The sequence below is a fragment of the Coenobita brevimanus genome, chromosome 60 (assembly GCF_032717465.1).
Source record: "Coenobita brevimanus isolate Jiangsu-jjx chromosome 60, ASM3271746v2, whole genome shotgun sequence".
NCBI lineage: Eukaryota > Metazoa > Arthropoda > Malacostraca > Decapoda > Coenobitidae > Coenobita > Coenobita brevimanus.
Genome location: NC_137013.1, coordinates 32,510,901 through 32,531,338, shown reverse-complemented (window position 1 = coordinate 32,531,338; position 20,438 = coordinate 32,510,901). Strand labels below are relative to the sequence as shown.

Below are 20,438 nucleotides of genomic sequence, written 5' to 3'. Positions count from 1 at the left end.
GGAGAGAAGAGAAAGATTTGGGAGTGCTGGTCCAAGATAGTTTGTCACCAGAAAAGCACATTAACAAGATAGTTGGAGAGACTTATAAGCTCTTGACTAACATAAGAGTAGCATTTCATTATATGGATGAGGAGATGATGAAAAAATTGATAGTGGCCATGGTCCGCCCCAGGTTAGAATATGCAGCGGTAGTGTGGTGCCCACACAAAAAGAAAGATATAAACAAGATTGAGAGAATACAAAGAACAGCAACCAAGATGGTCCCCAGTCTGACAGACCTGTCATACAGAGAGAGGCTGGAAAAACTGGATTTGCCTTCGTTAGAGGAAAGGAGAAAGAGGGGAGACATGATTGCGGTGTTCAGGACCATGGTGGGAGTAGATAAAATTAACAAAGAAGATCTGTTTGTATGGGATAAGAGAGCAACAAGAGGACATGGAATGAAATTGAAAAAGTCAAGCTGCTTGAAGGATATCAAGAAATATAGCTTTCCTTACAGAAGTATAGACTTATGGAATAGCCTGGACAAAGAGATCGTCCAGTCTAAAAACTTAAACGAGTTTAAAGTTAAATTCGACTTATTGAGAAACAGCGACGGAAACCCACGAGCATAGTACATTCCGTGTATATCACAATTAGGTATATTCTTAAATATTTGAAATGACTTAGACAAAGAGGTGGTGCATGAGAAAAACATTCATGTGTGTAAAGGTAGACTTGATAAATGTGGACATGGAGACAGGACAACACGAGCATTGCTCAATTCCTGTATACTACAAATAGGTAAATACAAATAGGTAAATACACACACACACACACAAAGGGGTAATTACTCATCATGGAGTGAAGTGACTAGCGGAGTTTTATATGGCTCAGTGTGGCATCAATTATTTTTTTAGTATATATAAATGATACAGACAGCACCACTGGAAATGGAAGCTATCTAAATATGTTTGCAGATGATGCAACCTTCCATTCTCTTCTGTCTTTCTTTCCTTCATTCATTCCTTGTCCTTCTGCCTACGGGTGAGTTTACACTCCCTCTTCTGTCTTTCTTTCCTTCATTCTTTCCACTTCCTTCAGCCTATGAGTGACTCTACACTGAGTGACAAGCCAAATGGTTTCCTGTGCACCAGGAAAACATTTACTACACTGGGTGGTAACCATATAACCAAATTTTGGCGCCTGGTGGTTTAGTGGGTAATTATTGCGCTCCAATTGGATTGAGCCGGTGAAGGTTTATATCCATGGGGTGGTTGGGGTTGATTGCTCATGTAATGCCACTCAAGGATGAGTGAGGCTGGTCACTCTCATCTTAAATGTTGGGACCAACTGCCTAGCCCTGGGCTCCTACGCTCCTCATGGGGCAATGTAGGATTGGATGATGGATGGATGGATGGATGCAAAAATACATGAGAATTACAAACACAGACTCTGGCAGAAAGCTAGAAGAAATATTAAATAAGCTTCATGAATGGAGCAACAGATGACAAATGGAATTCAGTGTGAACAGATGACATGCAATGAAGTTTGGTACAAGTGAAAAAAGACCAGATTGGGATTATATGCTAGGAAGTTCAACCCTACACATATCAGAAAAGGTGAAGGACCTAGGAATGATCATAAATAACACACTATCTCTAGCTGACCACATAAATGGGAAGGTACAGAACATGTATACACTGCTTGCTAATATGAGAACAACATTCACATATACTGTATAAATGAAGACATGCTGAGAAAGATAATAACATCGTTCAGCAGACCAACCCCGGAATATGTATCAGTGGTTTGGAATCATCATATCATCAGATAAGACTGAAAAAGTGCAAAGGGATACTACAAGATAGGTACCAAGCTTAAAGGATCTAAGCTATGAAAAAAGACTAGAAAAACTGAACCTATCAACATTACAAGAGAGAAGGAAAAGATGAGAAATGATCATGCTACATAAATGCATCTTAGGGAACGAGAAAATAGACATCAATGAGTATATAACCTATAGGGAAGCATCAGCAAGAAGACACTCCAAAAAACTGAATAAAAAGAGAGGTGACAAAGACATAAGGAAATTCAGCTTCCCAAATAGGGCAACCGATCAGTGAAATGCACTATTGAATGAAACAGTGTGTGCCAAAATTATTCATAAATTTAAGGATATGTAGACTGTAAGGTCTATTTTTGTTATATATATATATATTTTTTTTTTTTTTTTTTTTTTATGTGTCCGACTCTGGGCATAGGCTTCACAGCCTGCTATCAAGGCCCAGCAGTCCTCCTACATACCATACACCTCTACATGTCACCACTTCGGCGCTAACACCCACCGTCCATATTGAATACATGCTAGGGCTGTCTCATACAGGACTGGTGTGTTGGTATTATGCACTGAGGTGGTTTCATATCCTTCTCATTATCATGAAAGCAAAAAGTGAATATACTAAATAAACTTTAGGGAAAAACCCAACTACTACTGCCATTCATGAGTGGCTAATCATTAACAACTTTTCACAATTCCTCCTACCTAACCAGCGACTAAGTACTGAATACTGTAGTATACAAAACTGCATAATTTATATAATGTGGGTATTTCAGAGCAGGCGAACTGAGAAAGTTGCAGGTGCATAAAATGAGATTTCACTATACTTGCCTATGGCTACTTCACTGCATTATGTGTCCAATCTTCATTGGAAAACTCTCTGTTACACACAAATTGAAAACACTGGCATCTTTCAGAACCACTCATGATATAATAGCCAGCCAATCGGCTGCAGCAATTAAAACTCAACTAGATTTTAACTGGAAGGTTTGTTTGCAAAGAAATTTTGTCAGTTTTACCATGCTTTATACAACACCCAAGGCATTATAGTCCACATAATCCTGGACAAGAATGTGATGAAAAAACACATTCCTATGCTGTAAAATTAATGCATAATAGCAACAGGCAGTGGCCAAATCAGTAGAGAGGTGGCCTGCAGTCCTAATGGACCCAGGTTCAAATCCCAGCAGGGGCAAGGAACAGTTTAAGGATGTGGATTTCTTTAAAGCAGACTTTACTAATCTACCAGACCATCCACCAACATGTCATAAAGGTACCCTCCCCCTAATACCAATACACCAGGCCAGTATGAGACAGCCCTAGCACGTATTCAATACCGACGGTGGGCGTTGGCGCCAAAGCAGTGACACTTGGAGGTGTATGATATGTAGAAGGACGACTGGGCCTTGGGAACTGGCTGTGAAGTCCATGCCCAGAGACACACACGAACAGCCGGAGAGAGAGGTCGTCCCAGGCATCGCTCCTAACCTTGAGTAGTTTCAGGAATTTTGTCTGTCCTGTCTCCTAGGGTCTTTCTATAAATTTAAAATAATGAAAGTTGGTAGACTACCAAAAATGTAAAGATTTGTTGGCAATAGTATACATGAATGTTTGTGGCTTATTCGGTAACAGCTGTTTAGGTACTTTACCGGTACGTTAAAGATGGCCGAAAATGTAAACAATGAGGGAATGGAATTTCAAGGATTTGATGCTAATACTAATGTCATGGACCGGTGAAAACATTAATTATGAGGATTAGTGAACTCGAAAAAAAAGTAGAGAATCTAGTGATAAAGGATGTGTCAGGAAATACGGAAACCACCATACAGAGTCTAATCCAGTCCAACGAAACAGCCAATGAAGAGATTAAGAATTTGAAGAGGGAAAATGTTGAACTGAGGAGGAAACTTGAAGAGAGTACTAATAAAACGGAGAAGGTGAGTAATGTACTAGAAGAACACCAGGCAAAGTGGGCACACGTAGAAGAAGAACAGAAAGAAGTGGTCAGCTTAAGAGAGATCATCCAGGAAGAAAGGGAAATGAACAAGAAAGAAATGGAAGAAAATGTAGTGAAAATACTGAAGAAAAAAGAGAAAATAGTGAGAGAAACTGTAGAAAGGAACAGATGTGTGGTAGTATTTGGAAACAGGGAAGAGGAAGAAAAGGTTAGGTTCGCAAGACTCGAGAGAGACATGAACATGGTGAGAGGAATATTAGGCAAGATTGACCCCGAAGGAGACAAGTGGGTAAAAGAAATTGAGGAAGTAAGGAGGATAGGGCCTTATAAGAAAGGGGAAACAAGACCAATGAGAGTCAAGTTTACATCAGAAAGTGTAATAAATGAGATACTTAAAGTGACCTGGAAATTAAGCAAAGAGGCGGGGATGGAAAATATTATAATAAGAAAAGATCTGAATGAAGAAGAAAGAGAAGTTTTAAAATCATTAAAGGAAGAAGTAAAGGAAAAAAATGATAAGTGGACAGAGGAAGAACGTAATACTTTTTTTTGGAGAGTATTGGATATGAAAGTAAGGAAATGGTATTTAAGGAAATAGAAGTGAAGGAAACTAGGGGGGATGGTTGTGAAAGATCAGAAGTTGAGGAAGTGGTACGGACAGAGAGTAGGAGAGAAGAGGGTATTAATAATGTCAAAAATAATTTGAAGGTGATATTATATACTAATGTTGATGGTTTCATATCGACAAGGATCGAAATTAATGATTTCTTGAGAGAACATGAACCTGATGTCATGTGCTTTGTAGAGACCAAATTAAGAGAAGATACTGATGTTCATTTGGGAGATGGTAAATGCAAACTGTGGAGAAAAGACAGAAAAGAAAAAAAGGGAGGAGGAGTGATGATAGCAGTGAAGAACAACATAAATGTAGATACTGTGGAAATGGGAGAAGGCAGGGCTGAAGTGATATATATGAAATTAGAAACTGGAGAGAATGTTAAGAGAGATATGGCGGTAGTGTATGTTCCCCCAAAGACGAGAGCATGGAAGGATGACGAATACAGTACCATGAGATGTTGTCAGATATGGCTAGCTACTTGCAAAAAATAATTGAGAAAAGCAATAATATAATTTTGGTGGGTGACTTTAATTGTAAAGAGGTGAACTGGGAGGAATGGTACTCGGGAGGCGGCGAGGATTCGTGGGGTACTATGTTATTAAATATAATAATGAATAATGTGATGACGCAGTGGGTCAAAGTAAAGACACGGTTTCGAGGTGAGGACACACCAGCAAGGTTAGATTTACTGTTCACCAAAGAACCCGATGTAATAGAATCATTGGAATATCTCTGTCCTTTGGGAAAAAGTGATCACGTGGTCATTGAGTTCCAGATGTTAATAGGAAACGTCGAGCCAAGAGACGAGCTTCATAGACAGGGAAGATACAACTTTGGCAAAGCAAATTTTACAGGCTTGAGAAACTTTTTTGAAAATGCGGATTGGAGAAAATTCAGAGAAACAAGAGAGATACAGAGGAAGTGGGATATCTTTCTAGACCTCTATAATTTGGGAGTGGAAAAATTTGTACCAAGAGTAAGAGGGAAAGAAAACAGGAAAAAGGAGTGGTTTAATAGAAGGTGTATGATAGCCAAAAAAAAGAGAGATAAGGCGTGGAACAATTGGAGAAAGAGAGGTAACGACAGAACAAAGGAAGAATATAAAAGAACAAGAAACGAATAAACAAGAATACGTAGGGAAGAAGAAAGGAATTTTGAAAAAGGTATAATTGACAAATGCAAGGATGAACCCAAACTGTTTTATAGATTTGTTAATGGCAAACTGAAACAAAAGGAAGGAATCACCAAGCTGAAAGTAGAAGGAGAGGTCTTTAAGGATGCGGCAATGCAAGCAGAAATAATGAACAAACGTTTCCAGTCAGTTTTCACTAAAGAAAAGGAGCTTGTGGAAGGGGAGGGAGTGATTAGAAATGTTCCGGTGATGAAAGATATAAAAGTGGAGGTGCTGGAAGTGTATAAATTACTGGAAACTCAAGATGTAAGGAAAGCCCCAGGACCTGATGGAATTTCTAATTGGGTACTGAAGGAATGCAGAGAACAACTGGCGGATAAAATTCACAGCTTAATTGTATGCTCACTGGAAGAGGGGAAAGTGCCAAAAGAATGGAAGAGGGCAAATGTGGTACCAATTTACAAGGGAGGAAACAGGGAAGAACTCCTGAATTATAGACCAGTGTCTCTAACCAGCATGGTCGCAAAATTGTGTGAGAGAATCCTGAAAGACAGATGGATAAAATATCTGGAAGAGATGAATATTTTGGCTGAATGTCAGTTTGGATTCAGAAGTGGAAGGTCATGTGTTTCAAACTTGTTGAGCTTTTACTCAAGAGCGATTGATGTGGTACAGGAGAGAGATGGTTGGGTGGATTGTGTGTACTTAGATTTAGAGAAGGCCTTTGACAAGGTACCTCATAAAAGACTAATGTGGAAACTAGAATATAAAGGAGGACTAAAGGGGAAACTTCTGGAATGGATGAGAGACTTTTTGAGAGACAGACAAATGAGGACAGTAATAAAGGAAAAGATGTCTGGATGGAGGGAAGCAACAAGTGGAGTCCCTCAAGGCTCAGTGTTGGCGCCAGTAATGTTCCTGATTTACGTAAACGATATGGTAGATGGAGTGAACAGTTATGCGAGTCTGTTTGCTGATGATGTAAAGATCTTGAGGAAGATAGAGGTTGAGGAGGATTGTAAAATACTGCAGGAGGATTTGGATAGGATACACAATTGGAGCCGGACGTGGGAAATGAAATTTAATGTAAAGAAATGTAAAATATTGGAAATGGGTAAAAGTACCAGGAGACCATCACTGAATTATTTTTTGGGTAATGAATTAATCACAAAAAGGAGAGAAGAGAAAGATTTGGGAGTGCTGGTCCAAGATAGTTTGTCACCAGAAAAGCACATTAACAAGATAGTTGGAGAGACTTATAAGCTCTTGACTAACATAAGAGTAGCATTTCATTATATGGATGAGGAAATGATGAAAAAATTGATAGTGGCCATGATCCGCCCCAGGTTAGAATATGCAGCGGTAGTGTGGTGCCCACACAAAAAGAAAGATATAAACAAGATTGAGAGAATACAAAGAACAGCAACCAAGATGGTCCCCAGTCTGACAGCCCTGTCATACAGAGAGAGGCTGGAAAAACTGGATTTGCCTTCGTTAGAGGAAAGGAGAAAGAGGGGAGACATGATTGCGGTGTTCAGGACCATGGTGGGAGTAGATAAAATTGACAAAGAAGATCTGTTTGTATGGGATAAGAGAGCAACAAGAGGACATGGAATGAAATTGAAAAAGTCAAGCTGCTTGAAGGATATCAAGAAATATAGCTTTCCTTACAGAAGTATAGACTTATGGAATAGCCTGGACAAAGAGATCGTCCAGTCTAAAAACTTAAACGAGTTTAAAGTTAAATTCGACTTACTGAGAAACAGCGACGGAAACCCACGAGCATAGTACATTCCGTGTATATCACAATTAGGTATATTCTTAAATATTTGGAACGACTTAGACAAAGAGGTGGTGCATGAGAAAAACATTCATGTGTGTAAAGGTAGACTTGATAAATGTGGATATGGAGACAGGACAACACGAGCATTGCTCAATTCCTGTATACTACAAATAGGTAAATACAAATAGGTAAATACACACACACACACACAAACTGAAATTAACGAGAAATTACTGATTTGTAAATAAGTTGTTGGCTGAAGTTTTAAAGCATACCTTGCAACAACACTGTCTGGCAAGAGGTATTCTTGAGGCCACTGGGCTTGGTATAAGTAGAGGCACACTACATGGACACCGGCAAATACCATCATTCCACGACACACATACCTGGTGTAAGAAGAGGTAAATGAGCAAGTCACAATGGTATGAGATACACCCTCCTGACTATGGGAAGATATACATATACAGAAATGGGCTGCAATGCTGACTGTCATAATAGAAATATGGGGATTAGCAGGCCAAGGCTGACACTCACATGACCTTTCACAATTAACAAATTAATGAAAGGTCTCAAAGACTAATCACTGTTGATGTCATGCCACCAGTTCAGCAAATGTCTCTGTCCTCTTGCCCTCCACCTCAGCATCCATTCCCTGTCAGCATCACCCTCATGTGATACTGTACTACTAATTAGTCTGAGGGATTTTAAAACAGGGGTTGTCATGCCTCAGCTTCTCAAGCTTGAATACACCACCTCACCTATGCCTATCACTGCCACTAAGGTAAATACCTGGTAAATGCCTTCCTTATGTTAGGTAAAACCTCTTAAATATTATTGCCCTATGAGTATGTCCATCAAGTCTCAATATGTCTTCATGCATAATCACGTACCATTTATGTACAGAGAAGGTGAGGAATATTTCCTTGGGACACCTACAAGATGTTGAGATATGTCTACAGCAGTGGTTCTTATGGTGCCAATCCCTTGGTATCAGACAGCCATTGCATTTTGATCTATTACCTGTTTAATCCTTGCCGAGCTGCAGATCTCATATGACGCAAACTGTAGCTCTGCACATGCACAGCTGCAAGTCGCATATAAGATACAGTATACATTGGTTATAAAACAATGATTCTGGTAAGGTAAACTCATTACAAAGGATCAACCAAGCAGAGGCTAACACATGGATTCACCATATATCATCATCAGCATCTAATCCTGTGCTGCCCCATGAAGAGCATAGGAGCCCGGGGCTAGGCAAGTTGGTCCTAACATTTAAGAAGCAGTTTCCATTAAAACTTACGGTAGGCATGTTTTCTAAAATACTGATTTACTTTACTTATGAATGGTGCTATAGTAATCTCTCATTTATCCATCGTCAAAATATCCAGCCCAATGCAATATCCGGCACTTTTTATTCAGCTCTGTTAAAGTAATATCTGGCGAAATTAGGCAATACCTGGCTCAAAAACAGGAAGCAACTGGCAGTACTATGTATTTTTTGGCAGTGATATGTATCATCCGGCTCAGCCACAGGGCCCAATACGAGCATTTGCAGAAAGGCACAGATACTACATACAGCCATAACTCTGAATTTCCAATTTAATTTTGCAGGCAATGCATAACGCTTACATACAGGTGTTTTTTCATAATAATATTATGTTCAAATTATTCTCATTCATTTAAAGTGAGCCCCATACATAATAATGAGGTCACAAAATATTTTGTGATGTTGTTCAAATGTTTTGTGGTGTTGGCTATATACGTCAAAAGATGAAGATTTATCGGTTTCACACACACGTACGAATGTTTCTTGATTTATACTTTTATTTAAATACTCGTAGTGGTCACCAGCAAAGGTACCGGTATTAAAAGAAAAAAAATAAGATTTTCGTCGGAGACTGCAGTGCCCATGGACAGAGGCTGCAGGGTCAAAGGAATAAACTCTGCAAAAAATCTATGATTCGTCTCTAAACTCATATACAGTAAACCCTTCATAAGTCGAGCTTTTAGAAGACGGAATCTTCGGTAAGTTGCACTCAGGCCGAGAACACGAATGTAAGAAGGCCGAGATGCAGAGGTAGGGGGAAAAGGTGGTGCCAGGTGGACATGTGGCTGCCAGTCTGCTGCTGTCTTCAGAGAGGGTGGTTGCGCCATTCTTACTGTCATCTAGTGCTGAAAAGTGCTCTCCTTTTGCCTTCTGCCTTGACCTTGGAATGTTCAGAGTGTAAAAGAAGTGATACTGGCACCTCTAGTCGTAAGGGAATGAAGCCCTTATCGATCTCAGAGAAGCTGAAAATACTTGACCAAATCAAGAGTGGCAGTTCGATGCAGATGGTATGTGAGGAATTTCAAATAAAGAAGACCACTTTCTACGATATCAAGAAGGCTAAGGATAAAATTCATGAATATGCCAGAAGCATGGAGAATATCAAGCATGAAAAATTATCTAAGAAAAGAATGACATTCTCCAAATTTGAAGATTTGGACATAGTGGTATTCAAGTGGCTCCAACAGCAGCAGTCAGTAGGAGTTGGCGTCAGGGGGATAGACATTCAAGGTGCAGCCTCATGCCTAGCAACACACCTTGGAATAAGTGATTTCAAGGCTAGTAGAGGTTGGATGTTTCATTTCCAGTCTCATCACATCATCAGTAACCATAAAATAGTGGGAGAGGGTTTAAGTGCAGATTTAAGCAGTGTTGATCCATTTCGAAGGAAATTTGTGAATTTTGTGAAAAAACCTGGTTTGCTCTTAAGCCTGACTTACAAAGCAGATGAAAGTGGCTTGCTCTGGCGAGCACCACCCTCGAATACTCTGGCATCCAAGGTTGACGGCAGCACACCTGTCTGTAAAGTTTCCAAAGACAGAATTTCTGTACTTTTCTGTGTAAATGGAGAAGGCACTCACTGTTTAATGCCAATGGTTGCTGGTAAGGCAATGAAAACTAGGTGCCTTAAGAATATTATGAGTAAGTTACCTGTTCATTACACTGGAAATAAAACTGCATGGTTCATGCAAGATTTAATCTCCAAGTGGTACCACCAGCATGCATGTCAGGAGATTTACTATGATCAGACCAAGAGGCAGAAAATCCCACCAGACGATGTAACGGCAGTTATTTTATTGGACAATGCAACTTCACATCCTAGTGCCACTGATCTCTGCTCAGGATGGTAGGATTAATGTTTCTGCCACCTAATATACACTACATCGCTAATTCAGCCTTTGGATCAGGGCATCATTGAGTGCTGCATGTGACATTATCGCAGGAAGCTGATGCAAGACTGTTTTGTATTGCTGGTGACTGAGGAGGATGCAGAGGAGGACAGACGCAGAGTGCACACACTGGAAAAATTGACAAATTATAATCTTCGTAACACACTTTTCAACATTCATGATGCTTGGAATCAAGTTTCAGTTTTAACTTTGGCCAATGGTTGGAAGAAATTATTGATGAACACAGATATTGTAAATGATCTCACTGCCTTTGAAGTCTCAGATTATCTTGAAGTTATGTAAAAAGTCGGTGAGAAGAATATTAATGAAGATGATGTCATCCATGGCTTGAAATGGATGCAGATGATCCTGGGTATCATCACCAAACAGAGGAAGAAACTGCTGAGTACATGGCTGGGAAGAAAGACGAAGATGATGACAATGATGACGGCGAGAAAGAGAACAATGATGTTGGACACAAGAATCCATACAAATTATCCCAAGTTCGTGAAGCAATGGATGTTGTCATCTCTTGGCTGGATTATGTTGATGACGCAGAAGCACAAAAGTTTTATACGCATGTAAGGGAGTTGCGAGGCTTGGTTATTTGTCACCAGTATATGCAGAAGAAGCAGGTGAAGATTCATGACTTCTTTAAGCCTATGCCAAGGCATCAGCCTATCCCTCCTCCTGCTTCTAGCAGTGATTCTGCTTCTCCAGCTCTTCAGATAGCCAGCACTTCAAGCAGTGTTGGCACAGACACCGAACAGTGTCTGTGTGTGTGTTTATGAAAACTGCAATTTGACTAAATGAAACAAAATGTGTATGTGTGACTTAGTGTTAAGTGATAATGATTCAAGTTCATTATTATTATTACTGCATGTGTTACATTGCAATCTATTATAGTGATTATATTTAAGTTTAATTCTTAATGTTCAGTGAAATAAATACTGGGTACTGTTTAGAATGTTATGTTAAATTGTGAACTCCACCACCTCCCTCTCCAACACAAGCTGCCAATGGGTCTGTACTGCCTCTAACGAAAGGTAAATTAGGTGCAATTAATTGTTTCTTTTTTGTCTTTCTTAATTCATTTATACACTGTACATGCTCCTTTACTTTAATGTTGAAAAGACAAGTACAGTAATAAGTACTGTCTCTGCAAATTGGAGGGTGAAAATCAATTTCCAACACAAGCTGCCCACGGGTCTGTACTGCCTCTATGAATGATTTTCTACCAATTAAAGGTATATTAAATGCACTGAATTGTTTTTTTGTCATAACTTATTTATTTATATATGCTTCTTTAATTTAGTGTTGAAAGAACAAGTAATAGGTATTGTCTTAGCAATTTGGGGGGGTGAAAATCCAGTAAGATGGAAAATTTGGTAATTCGAACCAGGGTAGAGCCCCATGTAGTTCGACTTATGAAGGGTTTACTGTAAGGAGAAACTTTTCACTACCTGAGAAGTTTTATTCACTACTTGACTAAAGTACTGTATTATTATTTAGAGATGCTATGCTTAATCCCATCCATCCATTGCCAGACGCCATGTATCCCAAACAGGGTGGTCAAGGGCTTAGAGTTAATTGTTTTACAGGGAGGGGCACTAATCCTCCACCAACCCCACTGGACACGTAGGGATGCCAACAGCATCTGGTGTTCCCAGGCGGTCACCCATCCAAGTACTAACTAGACCCAACGTTGCTTAACTTTGCTGATCGGACGGGAAGCGGTGTACTCAACATGGCATTTAATACAGCTTATAATTCACAAATACCAACCATTATAACCACTGCAGGAATCTGTTATGTATAAGGTAAATAACGATCACTACAACTAAGGGATTATATTCGTGTTCATCTTTACATGAACTCACACCATCGTAAAGTCACAGATATTACTGTCAAGTCAAATTAGCAGATTTACCTGCTTTAAAAAAAATACTGAATTCAGTCTTGGCTCCAGAGCTCCAAAGTGCCTGGCATATGAACGTCTGTCAATAGACTTTTGTCATCCACGACACACTTTATGTGTGCCGTGGCTGACTGCAAATCGGACTCAAGAAAGAGGATAACAAGAAAGAACGGTGCGAGAGATGTCAGAGGCTAAGCCATGTTCCCATCTGCCAAAAGAGAACCAATAGTAAGATAGCGTGGGAAACATCTGAGAAAACTAGTGGTTGTGTTTTGATCTGCAAAGCATGTCGTATTGCAGGCAGCAACTATCTGGTGAAACAACTCTTTTTCTTTTAATGCCTTTGCTGGTGACCACTGGAAGTATTCAAATAAAAGCATAAATCAAGAAATACTCAGACATATGTGTAAAACTGATAAATCTTCTTTTGACGTATATAGCCAACACCATAAAACATTCAAACAACATCACAAAGTATTTTGTGACCTCATTACCAGGCACGGGACCTTAAATGAATGAGAAAAATTTGTACATAATATCATTATGAAAAAGCACCCGTATGGGAGAGTTATGCAATGTCCTCAAAATAAAATTGGAAACTAAAAATTCTGGCAGTATGTAATATCTTTGCCTTGTTTTGGGCTTAATGCAGCATCTCCTATTGGCGCACGGGCAGACCCAACAACACACCAGCCAATCACAATGCACTGTGGGAGCAGCCCACCCAATGCACCAAAGTGACTGCTGCTCTCTCATTCTCTCCTGTGGACATCGTATAATGAGGACATATCTGTGCGTTGTGTATTTGTGACCCATACGGTGGCTACCCCCCAGTGCTGTGACTTAGCTGGAGTAAGGGTGAAAATTGTCACTAGACCACATGGGATTAAGTGCACTGTACTGCATAAAGCACTACTCTGCCCTCCACCAATACCAACACTAAGTGAACACAGTATGATTATATTATGTACTGTACTGTATTACAGTAATCCCTCCAATATTCAATGTATTGGAGCCAAAGGTATGTCCAGGACTTGGTTTTGTCCAAGACTTGGGAAAAATACCCCTGGACAGGAACATATGGACCACAACCCAACCGAACATTGAAAGCCACCTAAATACAGTAACTCCCTGTCAGACATGCACAGCACATATTATAGACCCTATGCACACAAATAAGGGACAGAAACCATGAAATGAATGAAAAGGAACCACAGAATGAGAAATTTGAAGTGAGTATGGAAAATATTTAGCAGTGTACAGGGTACTTACGACAAGTCCGTAGCCGTCGCGAAGATTAACTCGCCTCCTCTCAGGCTTGGACAGTGGTGAAGGTGCACTTGAAGACGTATAGGAATCCAGTGTTGCGCTACACTTAATTCTTTGCACTTAACACTGCACATTCTGTTCTTACTTGTGGTGCACTTGAAACATACCAGTGTTGCACTCTGCCCCTAATCCCTTGCACTCTGAATTCTAATTTCTTAACACTGAACATTCTTTTCTTATTTGTACTGCACTTGAAACATGCCAGTGTTGCACTCTACACTTAATCCTTTGCACTCTGCATTCTAATTTCTTAATACTGCACAATCTTTTCTTACTTGCACCATGCCAGTTTCAACACACCAGTGTTTCACTCTGCACTTAATCCTTTATACTCTGAATTCTAATTTCTTAACACTGCACATTTTGTTTGTAATACTGCACAACACTGTAAGTTCATATATGGTCTAGTTTTTTTTCTTTTTATGCGAGGAAGAAGGAACCAAAGGCCAGGAGCCCGCAAACAATTCCTTTCAAGAAAAAACAAAAACAATAGGAAAGAGAGCAAATTCAAGATCCATCAATTTTGAGATGCCTGGACACACACTGCGTTTGAAAGACTGGAGATCATAGGAAGTATGAAATACAAACTGATGGATACAGTTCCAGAGTTGACCAGTTGCATAAATGAAGGACTGGGAGTAACGGTTAACTCTTGCATTACAGAGTTGGACAGAAAAGGGCTGAGAGTTTGTTGCTAGAAGGGTGCTACACACCCATTGTAGAGGAGGAGGGATGCTAGCATATAGTTCTGAGAAGCAGTGACCATTCAAGTAGCGATAGAAAAGAGATAAAGATGCAACAGTGAGATGAAGAGATAGAGGTTGAGGGGAGCCAGTAAGAGGAGGAGAGTTAACCCCTAACCCGAGGGCTGTCACTTTCGAGACGCTTGTTACGTAAGTACCATACAGCAGGGAGTCACTTTTATGATTCAGGGATTTTTTTAAATTGCCTGGGCTTTCAAGTGCAGTATTGTATCATCTATTAGGACTGCCCATGTGTTGCCATAGGCAGTGCTGCTAATACTGCTAGTACTCGCATCCAGTGTTACCAATTTAGCCATTTTTCTGTGTTTGCCTCGCCTCCTCATCTCCCCTCTCTTACCCCCTCCCCCACATAGCTACAGCCAGGCCACACAACGCAACCCCCAGCTGGTTGTTTCCATTCGCTTTTTCCATTGAAATGTGCCCTATACCCTATTCTCATACTAAAAAATATACAGTATACAGAAAAGGGAAAAGGCTAATTGATACTGTCATTGGCCATCTATCTATCTATCTATAGCCAGACACCATAATCCCATAAGGGGTGGCCATTTGTCTTTGAGTTAGTTGTTTTACAATGAGGGGCAATAACCCTCCACCAACCCACTTGTTGACACGTAGGGAACACGCATGGGTTGGTTATATGGTTACCATGCAGCGTTGTAAATGGTTTCCTGGCTTACAGGAAACCATTTGGCTTGTCATTCAATGTAAAGCCACCTGTAAAGGAAACAAAAGCAATAAGAAGTGACAGGAAAGATGGGAGAAATAGGAAGAGAGGAGGGCAGGCACAGAAAAAGAATGATAAAGGCTAAGGAACAAGTAGGTAGCACTACATCAAGTGAGTGGATGATGGTCGCCACCTCCTACCACACACCATTGGCCATGAAGTAGCTAATTTAACACCTGGCAACACCCCATGTGCACTTGGTTGCTAATTTTCCATTTTCATTACCCATTGAAATATCCCTTATGACCTATTCTCATACTAAAAAAATATATATAGAAAAAAGGAAAAGGATAAGTGATACTTCCATCGGCCTGGAAATAGCTAATTTATCATGTATTTAGAGCGCTGCTACCCCCGCGGGAGGGGCATGGCGCAGTCCAGCCATCCCCGCGGGTAAGGGGTTAAAGAGACGAAAGGCCTTTGATTCCACCCTATTGAGAAGAGCTGTATGTGAGGAGCCTCCCCACACGAGATTGTACTCTACACGGGCGAATAAAACCCGTGTATAAAGTCAACAACTGTGCAGGGGTAAACAAGGTACAGAGTCACCTTAGCACACCTAATCTCTTGGAAGCAGATTTTACAAGAGATGCAATATGGTCTTTCCAAGATAAGTCCCGAGAGAATGAAACCCCAAGCATGTTCAAGGATGATGCAGGATTGAGCTGGATATTATTAAACGTCAGAGGGTACTTCTGTGGAAGATATTGTCAAGTTGACAGGTGTACAACCTAAGTTTTTGATGCATTAAAAACAACACGATAATCTTTACCCTAGTCAGAGATACGAGCCAAGTCAGACATTAGGTGTGACACAGCCTCATCCCTTGTTTGTTGAAGTAACTGCTCAGATGGATGTTGCGGGAACCAAATGGAAAGGTGAAGGATGGAATCATCAGCATATAAGTGGATAGGGTTAGATGTACAGCTTAGAAGGTCACTGATGAATAAAAAGAAGAGAGTTGGTGATAGGACAGAGCCCTGAGGAACACCACTGTTGATAGATCTAGGAGAACAATCTACAACAGCGGCCATAGAATGACCAGAAAGGAAGCTACAGATGAAGGGCACAGATGGAAGGATGGAAACTGTAAAAGGGCAGTTTGGAAATTAAAGATTAGTGCCAGACTTGATCAAAAGCCTTTGAGATGTCAAGTGCAATGGCAAAGCTTTTCCCAAAGTCCCAAAAGGAGGATGACTGTAACAACCGAAATGAAACTTAACAAATTAATCAAATCACTGTCCTGGCCGAAATTCGATCCCAGGCCCTCGTGCTTGATACGCGCGCACGTTACCACTGAGCCAAAGAGAGGATCCCTCCTTTGCCTCTAGGCAAGGCAGGCTTTTATACACCCCATTACGTGACCAGGAGTCTGAAAGGTAGGTGAGAAGACCGCCAGTGGAGCGTCCCTGACAGAACCCATACTGACGATCAGAAAGAAGGTTGTGATACGAAGATGCTTTAAAAAATTTTCTGTTAAGAATAGACACTAAATCTTTTGAGACACAGGATGTTAAAGCAATTGGACGATAGTTAGAGGGTTGGGAATGGTCACCCTTATTTTGTCCCTGGCTGAATGAGAGCAAACTTCCAGCAAGAAGGAAATGTACAAGTTGAAACACAAAGGCGAAAGAGTTTACCTAGGCAAGGTGTAAAAACAGAAGCATAGTTCTTGAGGACAACAGGAGGGACTCCATCAGGCTCATATGCCTTGTTAGTATTCAGGCCTGTGATGGCAGAAAATACATCAGCTGAAGAAATTTTAATGTCAGCCATGAGGAAGTCAGAGGGGGGGAAGTGATGGAGGAACGGCAGCGGAATTGTCTAAGGTGGAATTGGAGGAGAAAGTCTGAGAGAAGTATATGCTCTATCTGTAGAAGAAATAGCTACAGAGCCATCACAGTAGAAAAGAGGAGGGAAGAATGATGAGGTAAAGTTGTTAGAAAGGTTTTTGGCAAGATGCCAGAAGGTGCAGGAAGAATTTGAGATGGAGAGTTGAGAGCATTTAGTACGAATGAAATTATTTTTAGCAGAGCTAAGACCAAACTTAGCATGATTCCGGGCAGAAACATAAAAAAGATGTGATTCAGGGGTGAGTTGGCTCTGGTACCTTTTATAGGCCCTCTCCTTGTTCCAGACAGCATTAGAACAAGTGTGATTAAACCAAGGATTTCTTGCATTAGTCAATGGATATGAGAAGGAATATATGCTTCCATGCCCGAGAGAATAACCTACGCAATGTGCATGGCACACTCAGATGGCTCCCTACCATGGAAGCAATAATCATTCCAGGGAAAATCAAAGAAGTACTGCCTGAAGGCCTCCCAATCCACAGCTCCAAAGTGCCACAATCAACGTTTCTTTGGAATGTCCACAGGCAGTACTGGAGCAACAGGACAGGTTAAGGTAACAAGGTTGTGATCAGAGAAGTCCAACGGAGAGGAAAGATTAACAGTGTAAGCAGAAGAAATAGTTGTAAGGAAGAGATCAAGTATGTTGGAACTCCAAGGCAGTCAGGGATACGGGCAGCGTGCTGTACAAGCTGCTCTAGGTCATTAAGGATAGAAAAGATGTAGGCTTGTTCACCAGGTGGATCAGTGAAAGGATAGGAGAGCCAAAGGTGATGGAGAACATTGAAATCTCCTAGAATGGAGATTTCAGAGAAAGGAGAAATGGATAGAATGTGTTCCATCACAGAAGTAAGACAGGCGAAGAATTTCTGATAGAATTACGGGATAAGTAAACGGCGCAGATACATTTAGTCATAGAATGACAGGAAAGCCGAAGCCAGAGAGTAGAGAATTCAGAAGAATCAAGTTTAGGAACACGAAAGCAAGATAAGTCATTGCGTACATATACACAACAGCCACCTTTGGCTTTGAAATGAGTATAGAGAAAATAGGAGGATACAAAAAAGGGTCTGCTGTCAGTTGCCTCAGTCAGCTGAGTCTTGGTCAAGAAGAGAAGGTGAGGTTTAAAGGAGGAGAGGTGGTGTTCAACAGAGAGAAAGTTAGAGGAAAGGCCGCAAATGTTGCAGAAATGAAGAAAAAGTAAGCCAGACAGCGGTTCCAGGCAACTCGTTGAGTCATCACTGGGAGAGGGGCAGATCATGGGGGCATTTATGGTCCCCACCCCCCCTGGGGACTCTGAGGCATGGTTAATGTGTGCCACTTTTCTTTTTTAATTTGAAAAGGAAGTGTAGTGTGTACTGTGCATGTAGACTTGTGTTGACAATTAGAGAAACTTGTACTGGAGAGCATGCTGGCCTACTCTCTGTGTTTCTGAAACACTGAAAAAGTTCAGCATTGGGGGATGGTCAGGAACTAGTCCCGAAGGCTGATGAAACGGGAGCTCCTGTTCTCTCTGTCTTCAGCTTTCCATCCACCTTGGGAATACTGCGAGTTACTGCTGTTTATTCACTGTCAGAGCCCGAGAGTACGTGTTGCAGGTGGCCAAGGGGAACGTTGCTGGGACGCGGTGATGGACTACCCACTGCAGATGACTCTGAAGATAGCCACAAACTCACGTCCAGTGGAGACTCCACCGTGGATGATATGATGGGCTGTGCCTCGGAGGTAGAAGGCAGGTCCTGGTGAGGCAGTGGTGTGGAGCCAGGGCGGGACACAGCAGGGGTCACGGGCCTGAAAAAGGTGTCAATGGTTGACTGATGTGAGGAACGGCAGTTCTGGAGATTGATGATGTGCTGCCTAAAAGCGCACACTTCCTCCACAAGTCCCAGGGGCCCCACCTCCCAGTCGCAGTTTGGGTGTTCCTGGTAGTCCAGAATGAACTCGACGTGCTCCTAAAGTGCACTCAGCTTGGGGATGGCTGGAGTAGTGGCGCACTGAGAGGAGTCCGCATTATCCTCGCGGCCCTCGTTGGGATCTTCCAGCTGGGTACTTGTACCTGCAACTGAAGATGCGATCTCCGTATCAGACATGATCTAATACCCATGATCACCCACATCGTCCTCCAACCACTCACGCACTTTGTCCACGTCCACCTCATCGCCAGCTGCACGAAGACAAGCATGGAAGTCATCCACGTCAAAACCTAGAAAGTCGTGCACATCGGCTCTGAGAAGCAGACGAGACCAACCACTTTCCAGAGTTTTGACATGGACTTCCTCCATGCATTGGCCCAATTGTAGATGGCTGACTTGTGGTTGTGGCGACGGAAGTTTTCCACAGTCCGCTGGCCTCGTGTGTCCCGTCGCTCCCTGTGCTCGTCCTCATCCTCAAGAGCAACCATCACCTCGTCCAAGAACTTCCGATGGTACAGCCTCTTCATGGAACAATCACTCCTTGGTCCATTGGTTGGATGAGAGCATTAGTATTAGGTGGCAAAAACGAGCATCTAATGTGGCCATTCTCAGCCACCAACCCCTTGTCGGACGGTTGCGCAGATGCACTGTCCAGAAGAAGGAGAGCCTTTACCTGGTTGTGTGGGATTCCCACTGTCTTCGTCTGATAATGGATGACCTCCTCGATGAAGTTCTGGTGAAACCAGTCATTGAAGATCTTGGCTGTGAACCATGCCTTCACAGAATGGTACAAACAACAGGAAGGACATCCATCAACCCACATTCCCCTAGCCCAGTCACAACATGGCTTTAGGCCACTACACTCCACAAACACCCTTCTTATAGACCTTACACAGAGAGTTTTTGATGGCATAAATTCAGCTAGGCCACCACACAGAACACTCCTAGTCACACTAGACATTAGCAAAGCTTTTGATGCCCATCCCCCACCAAAACCTCACAAACAAAATACTCAACACAAACATGCACAATAACACAAAAAGATGGCTGGCAAACTACTTAGCAGGCAGATGTGCACATGTAACATTTGCTGGTCAGTCTTCTAACATCAGAAACTTCACAAACGGCATCCCCCAAGGATCTGTTTTGTCCCCTACACTCTTTAACCTATACATGCACGACGTACCCACACCCGACACACCACAGATACACATAGCTTCCTATGCAGATGATATAACACTTACATGTACGCACCAAAACACAAACACAGCTGCACACATCATGCAACCTTACCTCAACACACTACATGAATGGTTCACCACAAACAGGCTCAAAATAGCCCCAGCCAAATCTACAGTGACTCTTCTCACAAACTGGACAGCAGAACACAGTCACATCCCACATCTCA

The 20,438-nt window shown here is 41.5% G+C and overlaps 1 protein-coding gene and 1 pseudogene across 1 annotated transcript in view; both read right to left on the bottom strand.

Annotated features, from left to right (window-relative positions):
• Piezo (piezo type mechanosensitive ion channel component) overlaps positions 1–20,438 on the bottom strand; it is a 1,050,432-nt gene that overhangs the window by 923,798 nt on the left and 106,196 nt on the right. The window contains exon 6 of the mRNA XM_080275143.1: positions 7,586–7,696. Within this exon, the coding sequence (XP_080131269.1) occupies positions 7,586–7,696 (111 nt within the window). The remainder of the gene's footprint in view (positions 1–7,585; positions 7,697–20,438) is intronic.
• On the bottom strand, positions 12,178–12,294 carry LOC145403463 (5S ribosomal RNA; annotated as a pseudogene).